At 29.8% G+C, this 13,186-nt stretch overlaps 1 protein-coding gene across 2 annotated transcripts in view; it reads left to right on the top strand.

The window, feature by feature from the left end:
- Positions 1 to 13,186, top strand: part of LOC124810993 (uncharacterized) — a 146,788-nt gene that overhangs the window by 4,589 nt on the left and 129,013 nt on the right. For both annotated transcript variants that reach the window (XM_065804441.1, XM_065804440.1), the window contains exon 2: positions 8,879 to 8,933. In XM_065804441.1, coding sequence (XP_065660513.1) covers positions 8,879 to 8,933 — 55 coding nt within the window. The remainder of the gene's footprint in view (positions 1 to 8,878; positions 8,934 to 13,186) is intronic.

Raw genomic sequence — 13,186 nt, 5'->3', positions numbered from 1 at the left:
TCATATTATCTCGGAAATGGGATCAAAATTCTATGGTTTATCTTCTTTGTATACAAGACATTTAACTTATCAATTTTGTGAAACAAATAAATTATAACACAGATTTAGTTGTTCAAATAAATGTGCAGGAAAAGTATTTAAAGTTTTCATAAAAATTCATTGTGTAATGTCCATATGTCTACTAAAGGGAGTTTCAATACAACGAGCAATTGAATTTAATAAAGTAAAAGTTGATTGTTTCTATAGTCTATCTAATGTAAACACTACAAGGAAAATTTTACCAGAAAATATATACAGCGTTGATTAAAAAGAACCATTAGCCAGAAAGCCGAAAAATTATGGCAAAAAAGGTAAACATAGTGTTGGTTGGCTTAAAAGTGCAGAGTCAGGCAAAATTATAACTATCATATACTGCAAGTCAGCTACTGGTCACTATGTGCCTTCCTGATTTATTTTCCAAAGAGTCAGCATTAAAGCTTCTCTTATGGACAATGTGTCACCAGATTTCGTTATAACCTGGTGATCATTTTATCGAGATTTTTTAACTAATACTAAAATCAAGTCCAGTTCTTTTGCTAGCAACTGGACATGCTAGCGATACTCAAAATTTAGCCGTTCTGGAGAAAGAGAGGGATAATAATGTGATTCTACATGTGCTTTCATTACACTGATCACACAAGTTACAGCCACTCAACATTTCATACTTTAAAAGTTCGAATTAGCATTACGATACAAAAATATCGTCTTGGCTGAGAAATTGTCCTCGTCGAGCTGTTTTTGAAAAATATGTTGCTGGTTTATTTGCAGAGGCTTACTGTAATGCTGCAAATATTACCAATGCAAAGAACGGTTTTGCTACTGCTAGCATACATCTGTTTGACAAACAAAAATTTATGGATGCAACTTTTTAGGAGCTATTGTTACAGATGATGATACAGTGAGAGCCGCAGCTTTACTTGCAATACAAGATATTACAGCTTTAAGAATTGAACAGCAGGTTACTGACCAAGTCAGAGTGATTATCAACTTGCCAGAAATGGAGCAGAAATCTAATCAAGAGCTACAATACTTTTAAGTCTTTAGTAAATAACAAGTATATTTGTAACTAATTGTATATTTTTGTATATTAACAATTGTAGTTATTGCAGTATGGAAACAAATAACTTTAATAATCTGCTACCATTTTTTTATTTTTAACTAAACTAAAAATATAGTTTACAAATTTTTTCCCAAAAGAAAAGAAGAAAAATAAAAAACTCAAAAGAACTGCATACAGTAATGTACGTTAAGAGGTCTTTCCAAAAATCTTTAGAAGCATAGTTGTGCTTTTCTCAGTATTAGAAGATTATAATTTGAGAACCAACTCAGATATCCCAACTTAAAAAATTACTTAAAAACTATTTTTGAGATTTTATGTTTATCAGAAAAGATTCTTTATATAAATGGTGACTTTTTCTTTTCCGGCTTTTTGTTTTAAAGACTTAAGTTGAAAATTATTATTATTATTAATATTATTATTATTATTATTATTATTACTATAATTTTCCTAATCACCTTCGGTAAGTTTTTTTACACGGAAAAAGTATATATATGGCGGTCTGTGCAAAATCAGGTTAAAACATTACAATTAAAAATTTAGTTTGTACGCAGCTGTTGTTTTATGCTTTCTATTTTAAATAAGTTAATATATATTTATATATATATATATATATATATATATATATATATATATATATATATATATATATATATATATATATATACATATATATATATAAATATAGATATATATATAGTTACACATATATACATACATATACAGGCGATTCTATAAATAAAATGAGGGGGTGGGGGTTATTCTTTAAAAAAGTACCGACTGGTTCCTTAATAAAAAAAAGGTCCTCTAAACTCAAAATCACCCGCCTGAATTGAGTCAAGTTTCGACAAGCCAACTAAATTCGTCAAAAAACCAACTAAACTTTATAATTACCTTCTTTTAAATGGGAAGTAACACGAAAAGGCAATTTTAGGGAAGGGTGTAACACCCCCTTCCCTAAAATTGCCTTTTCGTATATATATATAGAGTATTGGACAAAACATTTGCAACCAACATCGAACAATGCTAAATGAACTATACTACCACAGCAAACAGTTTAGGAGTCTGGAGTCATAGCATGCCATGACATGAGCAATCAGCTGACAGGTGACAGCACGCAGGCAGAATTTTGTTGACAAGTTCCTTTTTGCAGCAGACAAAACACATGCAACTTTTTTGGTTTGTTTCATTTGCTTAAGTCTGGTCCCTGTCAACTTCACGAAAGTTTTTTAATAATTAAAGATATCCAGAAGTTTCCAGAAGTTTCCAGAAGCATGCAGAAGCTTCCAAAAGTTTCCAGAAAAAGCATCTGGAAGCATCCAGTAGCATCTGGAAGAATCCAGAAACATTCAGAAGCATCCAGACGCATCCAGAAACTTTCAGAAGCATCGAAAAGAAGCATCTAGAATCTTCCAGAACAGTTTCACACAGGTTCATTTTACTATTTAAGAGACATGTAAATCGACATGTAATTCAGTCAGTATATGGAAGTCAATCAGTCAGTACTATCAAAACAGTTTATCGAAGTGAGTTTTATTAAAGTGTTTTATCGAAGAACATCAATACAAGAAGTGAAATACAACAAGTTTTTTATTACATCAATACAGTCCACATCCAACCAAGATGTTGTGTTCAACAGAGCATTATTGTATCATCACAAGGTAAATGTAACACGGTAAGCCTTGAGAAGCGTGATTATTTATTTTTATTATTTTTATGACTTCAAGTGCAAAAATGGCTCCCGACAGTCTTGGATTGGAACTAAGAAAGAAAATTATTGGTGATTACGTAAGTGGAATGTCACAAAAAAGTATTTGTGATAAATATCGCGTGAAAAAATGGACCGTATCAAGACTATGTTCCAAATATCGTTCTACGGAGAAGTTGGCAGCAGATAACAAAGGTGGAAGACCGCGTTCCACCACTTCTAGAGAGGATTCTATGATCATCAGATCCGTCAAGAAGAATCCCTGGATATCATCAGTCGAGATACAAAAGCAATTAGAGCTGCCTGTATCGGACTGAACAATCAGACGACGTGCTGTTGAAGCCGGATTGTTTTCTCGACGCCCTACAAAGAAACCGCTGATTTCACTAAAAAACCAGAAGAAAAGACTCCTTTTTGCTACATCTCACACTGACTGGAATGTGCAGAAATAGCGAACTGTCCTGTTCAGTGATGAGTTGAAGTTCAATGTCATTGGGAGCGATGGCATTTGCCGTGTACGTCGACCGGCCGGAAAACGCCTCAATTTACGTTACTGCTATAAGACCGTGAAGCATGGTGGAGGCAATGTAATGGTCTGGGGGTATTTTTCTGCTAACGGTCTAGGTCCAATACATCGAAACGATGGAATAATGGACCGTTTCATGTATAAAAATATCCTGAAAGATGTTATGTTACCTCATGCTGAATGGAATATGCCAATAAAATATGTTTTTCAGCAAGACAACGATCCGAAACACACTGCAAAAGTAGTCAAGCAGAGGTTTCAAGACAACCACCTATCGGTGATGGATTGGCCGTCTCAATCTCCGGATCTCAACCCTATCGAGAACCTGTGGTAGATCCTCAACCGCAGAATTATTCGTGAAAGTGTTCGTAATAAGGATCAACTGTTTGAACAAATCCAAAAGACCTGGGCAGCAATTCCACAAAGTTTCATTGATCACCTGATCAAATCTATGCTTCGAAGATGCAAGGCTGTGATCGACAACAAAGGATTCGCCACGAAATATTGATAGCGAAATACAGCTTGGTCAACATTTTGTCGAGTTGCACTTGTTTTGTCCAGAAGGAAATCAACTTTTTTTAATACTTTTGATTAATTTATTAACTTTCGTGTACAAATAACGAACAGTGTGATGAATAAAACTTGAAGAACTTTGTCTCTAAACAGTTACATAGTTATTTCTCTGAATTGAAAAAATGCAGCACTTTTATATAAAGAAACTAATTTAGCATTATTTGGTTGCACTCGTTTTGTCCGACACTGTATGTATATATATATATATATATATATATATATATATATATATAAAACTTGAAGAACTTATATATATATATATATATATATATATATATATATATATATATATATATATATATATATATATATATATATTAACAGAGTCTTTTCCAACTTTAAAACGCATTTCAAATGAAACTCATGAAGTTTATATGCCAAGACAGCAAAATCTGCTGTATTCTGTGTTTGTGAGACATTTTTTAATAATAAAATTTCCAACGCTATTTTGTGTTCAAAAGATTACTCAATTTATTGCAAAGATCTTAATAAAATTGGCGGTGGAGTCGCAATTTACTGTTGAAATGACACTAAGGTAGGGCAAGTACAGATTAAGCAAACAGATACTGATATTGATATCAACTGTGCTGATATGTTTTTTGGACTTAAATAATAACTTGCTATCTTCCACCTTTTTATAAAATAATGAATGTAGCTTATCTTGAATTGTGTGATTTCAATTATTTATAATTTGTGCTACTCGGTGTCTCAGATTATTATTGCTGGTGACTTCAACTTACCTAAAATGGATTGGCCAGGCTATGCTTCACCAAACGAATAGTTCCATATATATTCTTAAACTTGCATATTCATAGTATATTCTTACATTTAAGAAGCATTTTTCTTAGGCTTTTTGGTACTGGTATTAATGTACCAAAAAGCCTAAGAAATCCTATGTAATTAGTACCTATTAGGAAAAATTATTATAACATTAGAATTAAACCTAATTAAGAAAAATAATATTAGCAAGTTTTATAAATATATTAGTAATAAAATAAATATCCCTGATAAGCACCACCATCAAATAGATAAAAATAACAATAACAACTTCCAGTAATATAGAAATTGCTAACGTATTTAATAATCACTTTGGGAGTGTTTAACGAACGATAACAGCTATTTTTCTAACGTTGTCAATTATGTTAATGATCCAATAAGTATTGACTCGGTACACTTTTCTGTGGACACAGGCGTTTTTAGGGGTGAATAGGACGGTGTTGGGTGTGGGGGAAAGGTGTTTCAACCAACCCCCCACCCCCAACCCTATCAAATAAAGTGATTATTAGATTACAGTCGGTCTTTTGACGAATTTAGTGGGCTATTTGGGTATTTGGCACTATTCAGTCGGGTGAATAGTAGTTTTGAGTTTCTTGTGTATAAAACCTCAATGGGAATTAATCCTAGTACTTCGCACGGTACTAGGATTAATTCCCAGTCCTAATGATTTATCTAATGCAATTCTTAAAAAGTTAGCTCATGTTTTATATTTTCCTCTTTCGTATATTTTTGAGGCTAGTTTTACATCAAACACTTTACCTAGTTAATAGAGCCAAGCTTTCGTCTCCCCAATTTTTAAAAATGGAGCTACATCAAATCCTAACAGCTAAAGACCCATATCTTTAACTTATACTTGTTGTCGAATCATGAAAAAAATTATCAACTTACATATTGTTGAGTATCTAAATAATTATAACGTAACATCTCCTAGTCAGCATGGTTTCCTCAGTAAATATTCTACGTGTACGAATCTTTTAGAACCTAACAACAATTGAAGTATTGCACTTGATAATTATCTGATAACAGATGTTATATATTGACTTTCGAAAGGCATTTGATTTCGTATCTCATTCCAAACTATTATTTAATTTTTTATTTTACAATATACGCGGTAATCTTTTAAAGAAGATCTCTGGATTTTTTACAGACATTTTACAGGATTTTTTCTCAACAGGTAAAGATTGGTAGTTCTTATCCAATTCGAATCGTTAATGGTGTACCTCAAGGTAGTGTTCTAGGACGAACTTTGTTTTTATTATTTATAAATGACTTATCATCTGTAGTACACAATCTCGATTGTACAATAAAACTTTTTGCTGATGATATAAAGTTATATAGTTCGTTTCGCGATATGAATCATAGCTACGATTTAACTATTGCTCTTGATAGGATAATTATTTGGTTGGATACTTGGCAATTTCCACTTGCCAGCAAGAAATGTTTTGCACACAGATTAGCATTTTCTCCATTGCATTGTATTAGTTTTAATTACAAGTTAAGTGATTATATTCTAGATTGGTCATCTAAACCAAAAGATCTTGGAGTAACTATGGACTCCCGCCAAAACTACAAAAAACATATTGCCAGAGTCATTTATGTAGCAAATAATAGAGCATACCTAATCTTAAAATGCTTTAAAACTCGCAATCCTATTATATTAGTACGTGCATTTACCACTTATATAAGACCAATTTTTGAATAATGCTCTCCAGTTTAGTCGCCACACCAAACTATGTTAATAAAATCTATTGAAAATATTCAAAAACGGTTCACAAAAAAAATTGCTAATCTTAGTTGTGTAAGCTATTCTAGCCGTTTACAGGTGCTTGGTTTGGATTCTCTGGAGCTCAAGTATTTAAAACATGATTTAGCTATATGTTTCAAAATTATGCATAATTTGGTGTGTTTAGATAAAAGTTCGTTTTTTGAGATTACCAATAATAAATATACCCGAGGTCATACTTATAAGGCTCGCAAGCAACAATGTCAGCTCGATATTCGCAAATGTTTTTTTTCTAAAAGAGTTGTAAATATCAGGAATGTTCTGAAATCAGAAGCTGTAAACGCAGATAACATTTCTATATTTATAAATAAAATAAAATTGTGCAATTTCGAAAAAAAACTGCTTCTATAAAGTAAATAAATAAATGAAATTTTGAATGTTTGCATTATAAACTATATTTTTCAATAATGAACATTGTTTTTATACTTATTTAGGGGCATATTGTCAGTGTCCATTTATTGCACCTGTATACTCTATAGAACATGTGTTTTTAAACTTGTTCTATACATTTATAGGGTAGATTAGGGTAATATGAGCTCATTAAGCGAAAAGTGGAATATTTTCAAAAATAATTATGCAGGATTCAAAATTTTTGCGAATATATAATTCTTAGCAATCCTTACTCATGATCCACTTAGATATTTGGGCACCTGAAATTTTTTTCTTAAAAACACAGAGGTTTTAAAAAAGTAGCAAAACTGCTCATGCTTCTCAGACCACTTGGTAATATGAGCACTTTAAATTAGCTCAAAAAAATAACATTACTTAAGTAAAAAAATACCAACCTGACAATTAGAACTAATTTTTGGAATATAACGATTCGTTATTAACAAAACTTATCATTAAAAGATCAAATTTTAAGCCACCTTTTTTTTGAAACAATACTAATGTGATTTCCGCATTAAAAAAAAAAAAAATGGTTCGTTATTTTTTCCATTTTATTAACTCAAATCAATGAACTTTAAAAATTCAAATTTTTTGAATTTAAATTGCAGAAAAATATTTAGTATTATCAAAATATGACAACTTTTTAGTATGCTTTGTTTTTATTCAAAAAGCAATTCTAATCACTGCTATTTTGGGACTTTAAACAAGGTAATTTCAATGAAAAACGCTGGGTAATTTGAGCATGCACATAATACACAAAAATGGCATCTTTAAATCAAGTCAAAACTAAATGCTTCTATGTCTTGTTTTTCAAACAAAAAAGGGAACGGATTTTTAGCTAACATATTTTTCTTTATGAAAAAATTAATTTCATTATTTTAGTACCGAAATTTCGCTCCACGGATTTATTCATACGCGATGATATTATTTTAACAACGCAAAAAATTTAACAGCGTTTTAATTAGATGATAGCCGCTAATTACTGCATATAAATTCACACTAATTGTACTGATTCTTGTTATTACCGCATAACGTCGATTCAAAAAATACAAAGCAACTTTAACTTCACTGTTTACATCTAAAAAATCTTTAAGTATGCTTATATTACCAAGGTGCTCATATTATCCTAATCTACCCTCATATATATATATATATATATATATATATATATATATATATATATATATATATATATATATATATATATATATATATATATATATATATATATATATATATATATATATATATATATAAGACAAACTTTTTAATTAATAAAAACATTTTACTAATTCTAAAACTCTATTGTTTAGAATTAATAAAATGGTTTTATTAATTAAAAAGTTTGTCTTGTTTATTAAAATATTTACATTTTTTGTGCTAAAAAGAAATTTTGGATATATATATAAATATATATATATATATATATATATATATATATATATACATATATATATATATATATATATATATTTATATATATATATATATATATATATATATATATATATATATATATATATATATATATATATATATATATATATATATAAAACATAAAATCATTTTGGAATATTTTTTTCAAGAGTTTGTTATAACGATCTGTGCAAAAACAGGCCGAAATGTTACAAAAAAATTTAGTTTGTACGCAGCTATTGTTTATGCTTTAAACTTTAAATATATATATATATATATATATATATATATATATATATATATATATATATATATATATATATATATATATATATATATATAATTATATATATATATATATATATATATATATATATATATATATATATATATATATATATATATATATATATATAATATATATATATATATATATATATATATATATATATATATATATATATATATATATATATATATATATATATATATATATATATATATTCGCGTACTACAAGACGTTGAAATAGCTAAATATTTATAATTATTTTTTTATTTTATTTATAATTGTTCTCTAAAGGTTTTTTAATGTTCAAAATATTTTTTATTTAGATAATAAAGATGGTCATTTTAGTTTTTGTAATTTCATATACAAGATCAAGTGTTTGTAAGTTTTAACTTATGAAATTAAAATAAAATAAAATTGAAAAAACCAAAAACTGCCGAAGCGATTAACAACACGAAAAAAAAAAATCTAATAAAAACCAACTTTTAGTTTACATTTTTATTATTCGATATGAAAAACTAAAAGTTAACACGTTTTACTATGAAACTGATTTGTTATCAAAAAGTTAAATTAAAACTATTATTTTAAAACTTTGGCATATATATTATTCTGGCATATATATAAAATTCGCCGAATGGTCACACACGAGCAGTGAACGCCTAAGGGAGGAAATGAAGTACACTAGAATAAAGGAGAATTGTTTTTCTAACAAAACATATTTTGAGCTGTCAAGACAAAAAATAAAGATTAATAGAGGAATATTTAAAATATAAACAAGACAGACAATGTACCTAAACAGTACTAACAATAATAATTAACAAGAAATTGTTCTGTAAGCACCAATATGAACGAAGATATTCAAAATATATGTCACCAACAAAAACTTTTCAAACAAAAAATTGATTACAAAATAAAAAGTATGCATACAATAACTTAAGGCCTCAAAATGGAAAAAAAAACAGTAATGCTGATGTGTAAACATAATTTGTGTAGTGATTAAGTAATAGACATCTCCTCAGAGTCGCGTCTATTATTACTGGCGTTTTGATGAGGATCAGCGCTTATAACTAGTTTATCTCGTCAGACAAACGTCATTGCCACTTATGCTTTACCCCGTGACTTACGCCAAATCCATACTGCCCTCCCCTGCCCCAAAGGTTGATAAGATATTTTTTGCAACAAGTTGATAAGATATTTTTTGTACTTTTTTCAATCAGCCTTATATTCATCAATAAATTTTAAGTTTTATGTTATACTATTTCAGCGTTCATAAAATATGACCATAATAATTTGAACCCCCTCTTTAAAATTTTTTTTAGACGGGAAGGGGGAGTAATAAAAAGAGGTGGGGTGGAAAGGCGTCCTTGTAAAATAGTCCCTATTTTACAAATTTTATATGGTCATAATTTTCAAACGTTAAAAGATTATACTATGAAACTTAAAGTTTATCAATGAATATAAGTTTAATTGAGTATAATACAAGAAATATTATATTAACTTGCTGCTCTTACGTTTGGGGCAGGAAAGCGTGGCTAAAATTTTTAGAGCTTTTCTGTTCCTAAACTCCAGTCATCGCAATTTATGCAAAGCGTTCTTATTTGACAAAAGTAAAACATACAAACGTTTGGAGTTTCTTTTTGTCTGAAAGTTAGCTCAAAGACCAAAAAATGCTTGATCCGCCCATGTTATAAAAGTTGCAGCGGATGATATAACCTTTTATCTGGTGCTAATGCTAAAATATATACTGTAACGCTAATGCAAAGTAATAATCAAATATGCAAAGTTTATGAGCTTTGGATACTTCATGAAATTCAAATAAAAGTAAACCGGTTGATCTTAAATATTTTCATAAAAGCATTAATAACTTAAGTCAGTTTGAGATAGTATGTATAGTTGTTATTAGTTTGAAACAATAATATTATTTAACAGCCAAGGTTATTTATAAACAGTTTACTAAGTATCAAATAAAAATTAGTAATTAAAATAATAATATTTAAAACAAAACTTAACTAAGCACTAATTGTAAAAATAAGGTAGTCTTAATAATAATGAATAATATTAATTTCAAAACCATAGTTAAATACATTAAGGGTCTGCGTCTTGAAACTATTTTATACCAATACCAATACCACGATTAAATCTACACGATTTTGACACATTTTAAGACCTATCAAGACTTAATTTTCAGTCTTGTTAGATTGTAATCATTTTAAGAATACCAAGGCTTGACAAGACTTTTCAAGATTGCCGATTTTGGACTTGTATTGTTATTCACTCTCTAAATAAAAAGACTAAATTTTTTATTTTATTTCACAAAAGATGAAATCTTAACATCAATTCGAGGTAAATGATTTTGAATTGTAACACTTCTATATAAGATTTAACTTTGCTGATAATATTTTTGGACTTTTTAGATGAATAGTTTGTTATTCATTATTTGGACTAAGGTTAGCAGGAAACTGGTATTTTTCCCCATCAAATTTTGAAGCTGCATCGGACTTATCTTTGGACACAAGCTTCCAACGACAAATTTCCACACTGTCACAATTTTGTTGGATATAAAGCAGCTTATCCACTTTTTCAGGCTGAAGTTTTGTTCTTTTGCATGACACCGTGCTTCCACATGAAGTAAAAGCTCGTTCTAATGAAGCAGATGATGCTATAATGCACAACCAATGACGAGCAACATCTGCCAAAAGTGAATACTTGACCTCATTAGACTTCCACCAGTTTGAAAAATTGCTTAGACCATCATTTTTTGTTGGTCTAGGCATGGATTTGTACTCATCCCACTCAGTTTCAATGGGAGATTTGGCCAGTTCTGGTTTGTGATAGAGCTTCACAAAGAGACAGACCTAATGCCATCAAGGAGTCCGCCTCATCTTCACGATTAGTTGGAGTGGTTTGAGCTAAAATAAACTCTGATTAGATGATGATCTATTAAATATTCTAGTTTTTACACTTGTTTAAATCTTATTTAGAAATCTTTCTTAGAAATCTTTCTTAGAAATCAATCTTATTCAGAAATCTTTCTTAATAAAGTTCAATTAGCTATTTTTTATTCTGCCGGCTCTTTTTCCCAAAGTTACGAAAATAATGATATTTTTTTTAAATCTGATTTCATTAACATTTTCCTGACAAGATCTAGTAAAATATCTAAGTACCTTGAGTTTGTTCAGTGAGCCATGTTTGGTGATTTTCATGATTGGTAATTTTCATGATTGATGATCAATTGTAAGTACATCTCTTGAAAATTTTTGCTGATACTCTCAACACCAACACCATAATAAAAAGGATTGAGCATATTTACAAATGCATAGGCTTCTACCATTACTCCACACTTTGTAAATAGCTTGTGGAACAGCTCATTGATCAGCATTTTGACAAATGATTCAGCTTCCTCTGATAGTTCTTGAGTCAATTATTTTGACATGTGGATTGAAGATCAAATGAAAGAGCGATTACCCTGTTGATTGTTGGGTAATGGTCAGCAGACAAGGCCTCAAATACTTCTGCTACACGAACCATAACATTCAGACACTCTCCAAAGAGCTCAAAATCTTCTTCTGTTGTAACAACCTCTGCCAGATTTCCATCATCACGTCCTGGATTGTCCCGGATATTGGAAATTGTTCTGCATATCTTGAGGACATTTTGTATCATCATGGTCACAGAATTCCACCTAGTGGCAAATGGGATAATGATTTTGGAGTAGTTTTCATCTTTATCTAAAAAGATTTGTGATTACTATTAGTTACTTAATTTTTTTCCTCTTTTTTCTTTTGAAATTGTTGTTGACATTTAAAGCTGCATTTAAAACTCTAACAAATTTTTCTAATTTAGAACATAATAGAGTTCAACCTTTTACTTGTGAGTATTTGAAAATTGTTAATACAATAAACATATCTAAGAATTTATACCTGAATCAATATCAAGTTCATCTTTGTCATTGCTAATTCCTTTTGAATCTTTTGCTTTGCAAGAGTTGACTTGTGTGATTTAGTTGCAAGTGCAGTACAGCGTTTAACTGCTTCGTTCATAGTTGGGCAAGCTGTCACAGCTCCAGAGATTGCCAGATGGAGCAAATGGTCGGTGCATGGAAGAGATTGGTTGATGATGCTACTGCGAAGTACTGTATTCTTCATGTTAGCAGCTGAATCATGGACTGCAACAACTTGGAGATTTTCAATGTGGAGGATATCCTTCAGCATCAACTCAATATTTTTGGAGATAGCCTCACCAGTGTGACAACCAACAACAAATAAAAAAAAATTCAAGATTATATATCGAATTTAATGTATATTGCTTTGAAATAGACCAAAAGAGGTTTTGAGTATTGAAAAAAAATTTTGCTTTAAAACATAAGATTGCTACAAATTCATTAAAAAATTACCAATAAAATATGTTGCATTGAGCACAAAATGTTGAAGCTTCGACTTATTGATGTAGTGAGGTGTCAAGGATTGGTATGGATCATTTGCCCTAGATGTCCAAGATGCCCTAGATGCTTGAATCTGCTGAATGTAGTAGCTGTCTTGACAGTGATTCTGGGGTCGGCATGCTTGAAGAGATCCTTGGTGCTAGGTATGCTTACAAGATTAAAAGACAGATTGTTTATGGCAAGGAATTTCATA

Source organism: Hydra vulgaris, chromosome 09, assembly GCF_038396675.1.
Source record: "Hydra vulgaris chromosome 09, alternate assembly HydraT2T_AEP".
Taxonomy (NCBI): Eukaryota; Metazoa; Cnidaria; class Hydrozoa; order Anthoathecata; family Hydridae; genus Hydra; species Hydra vulgaris.
The sequence above is the reverse complement of the archived record's forward strand: the minus strand, read 5'-3'. Positions and strand labels throughout refer to the sequence as shown.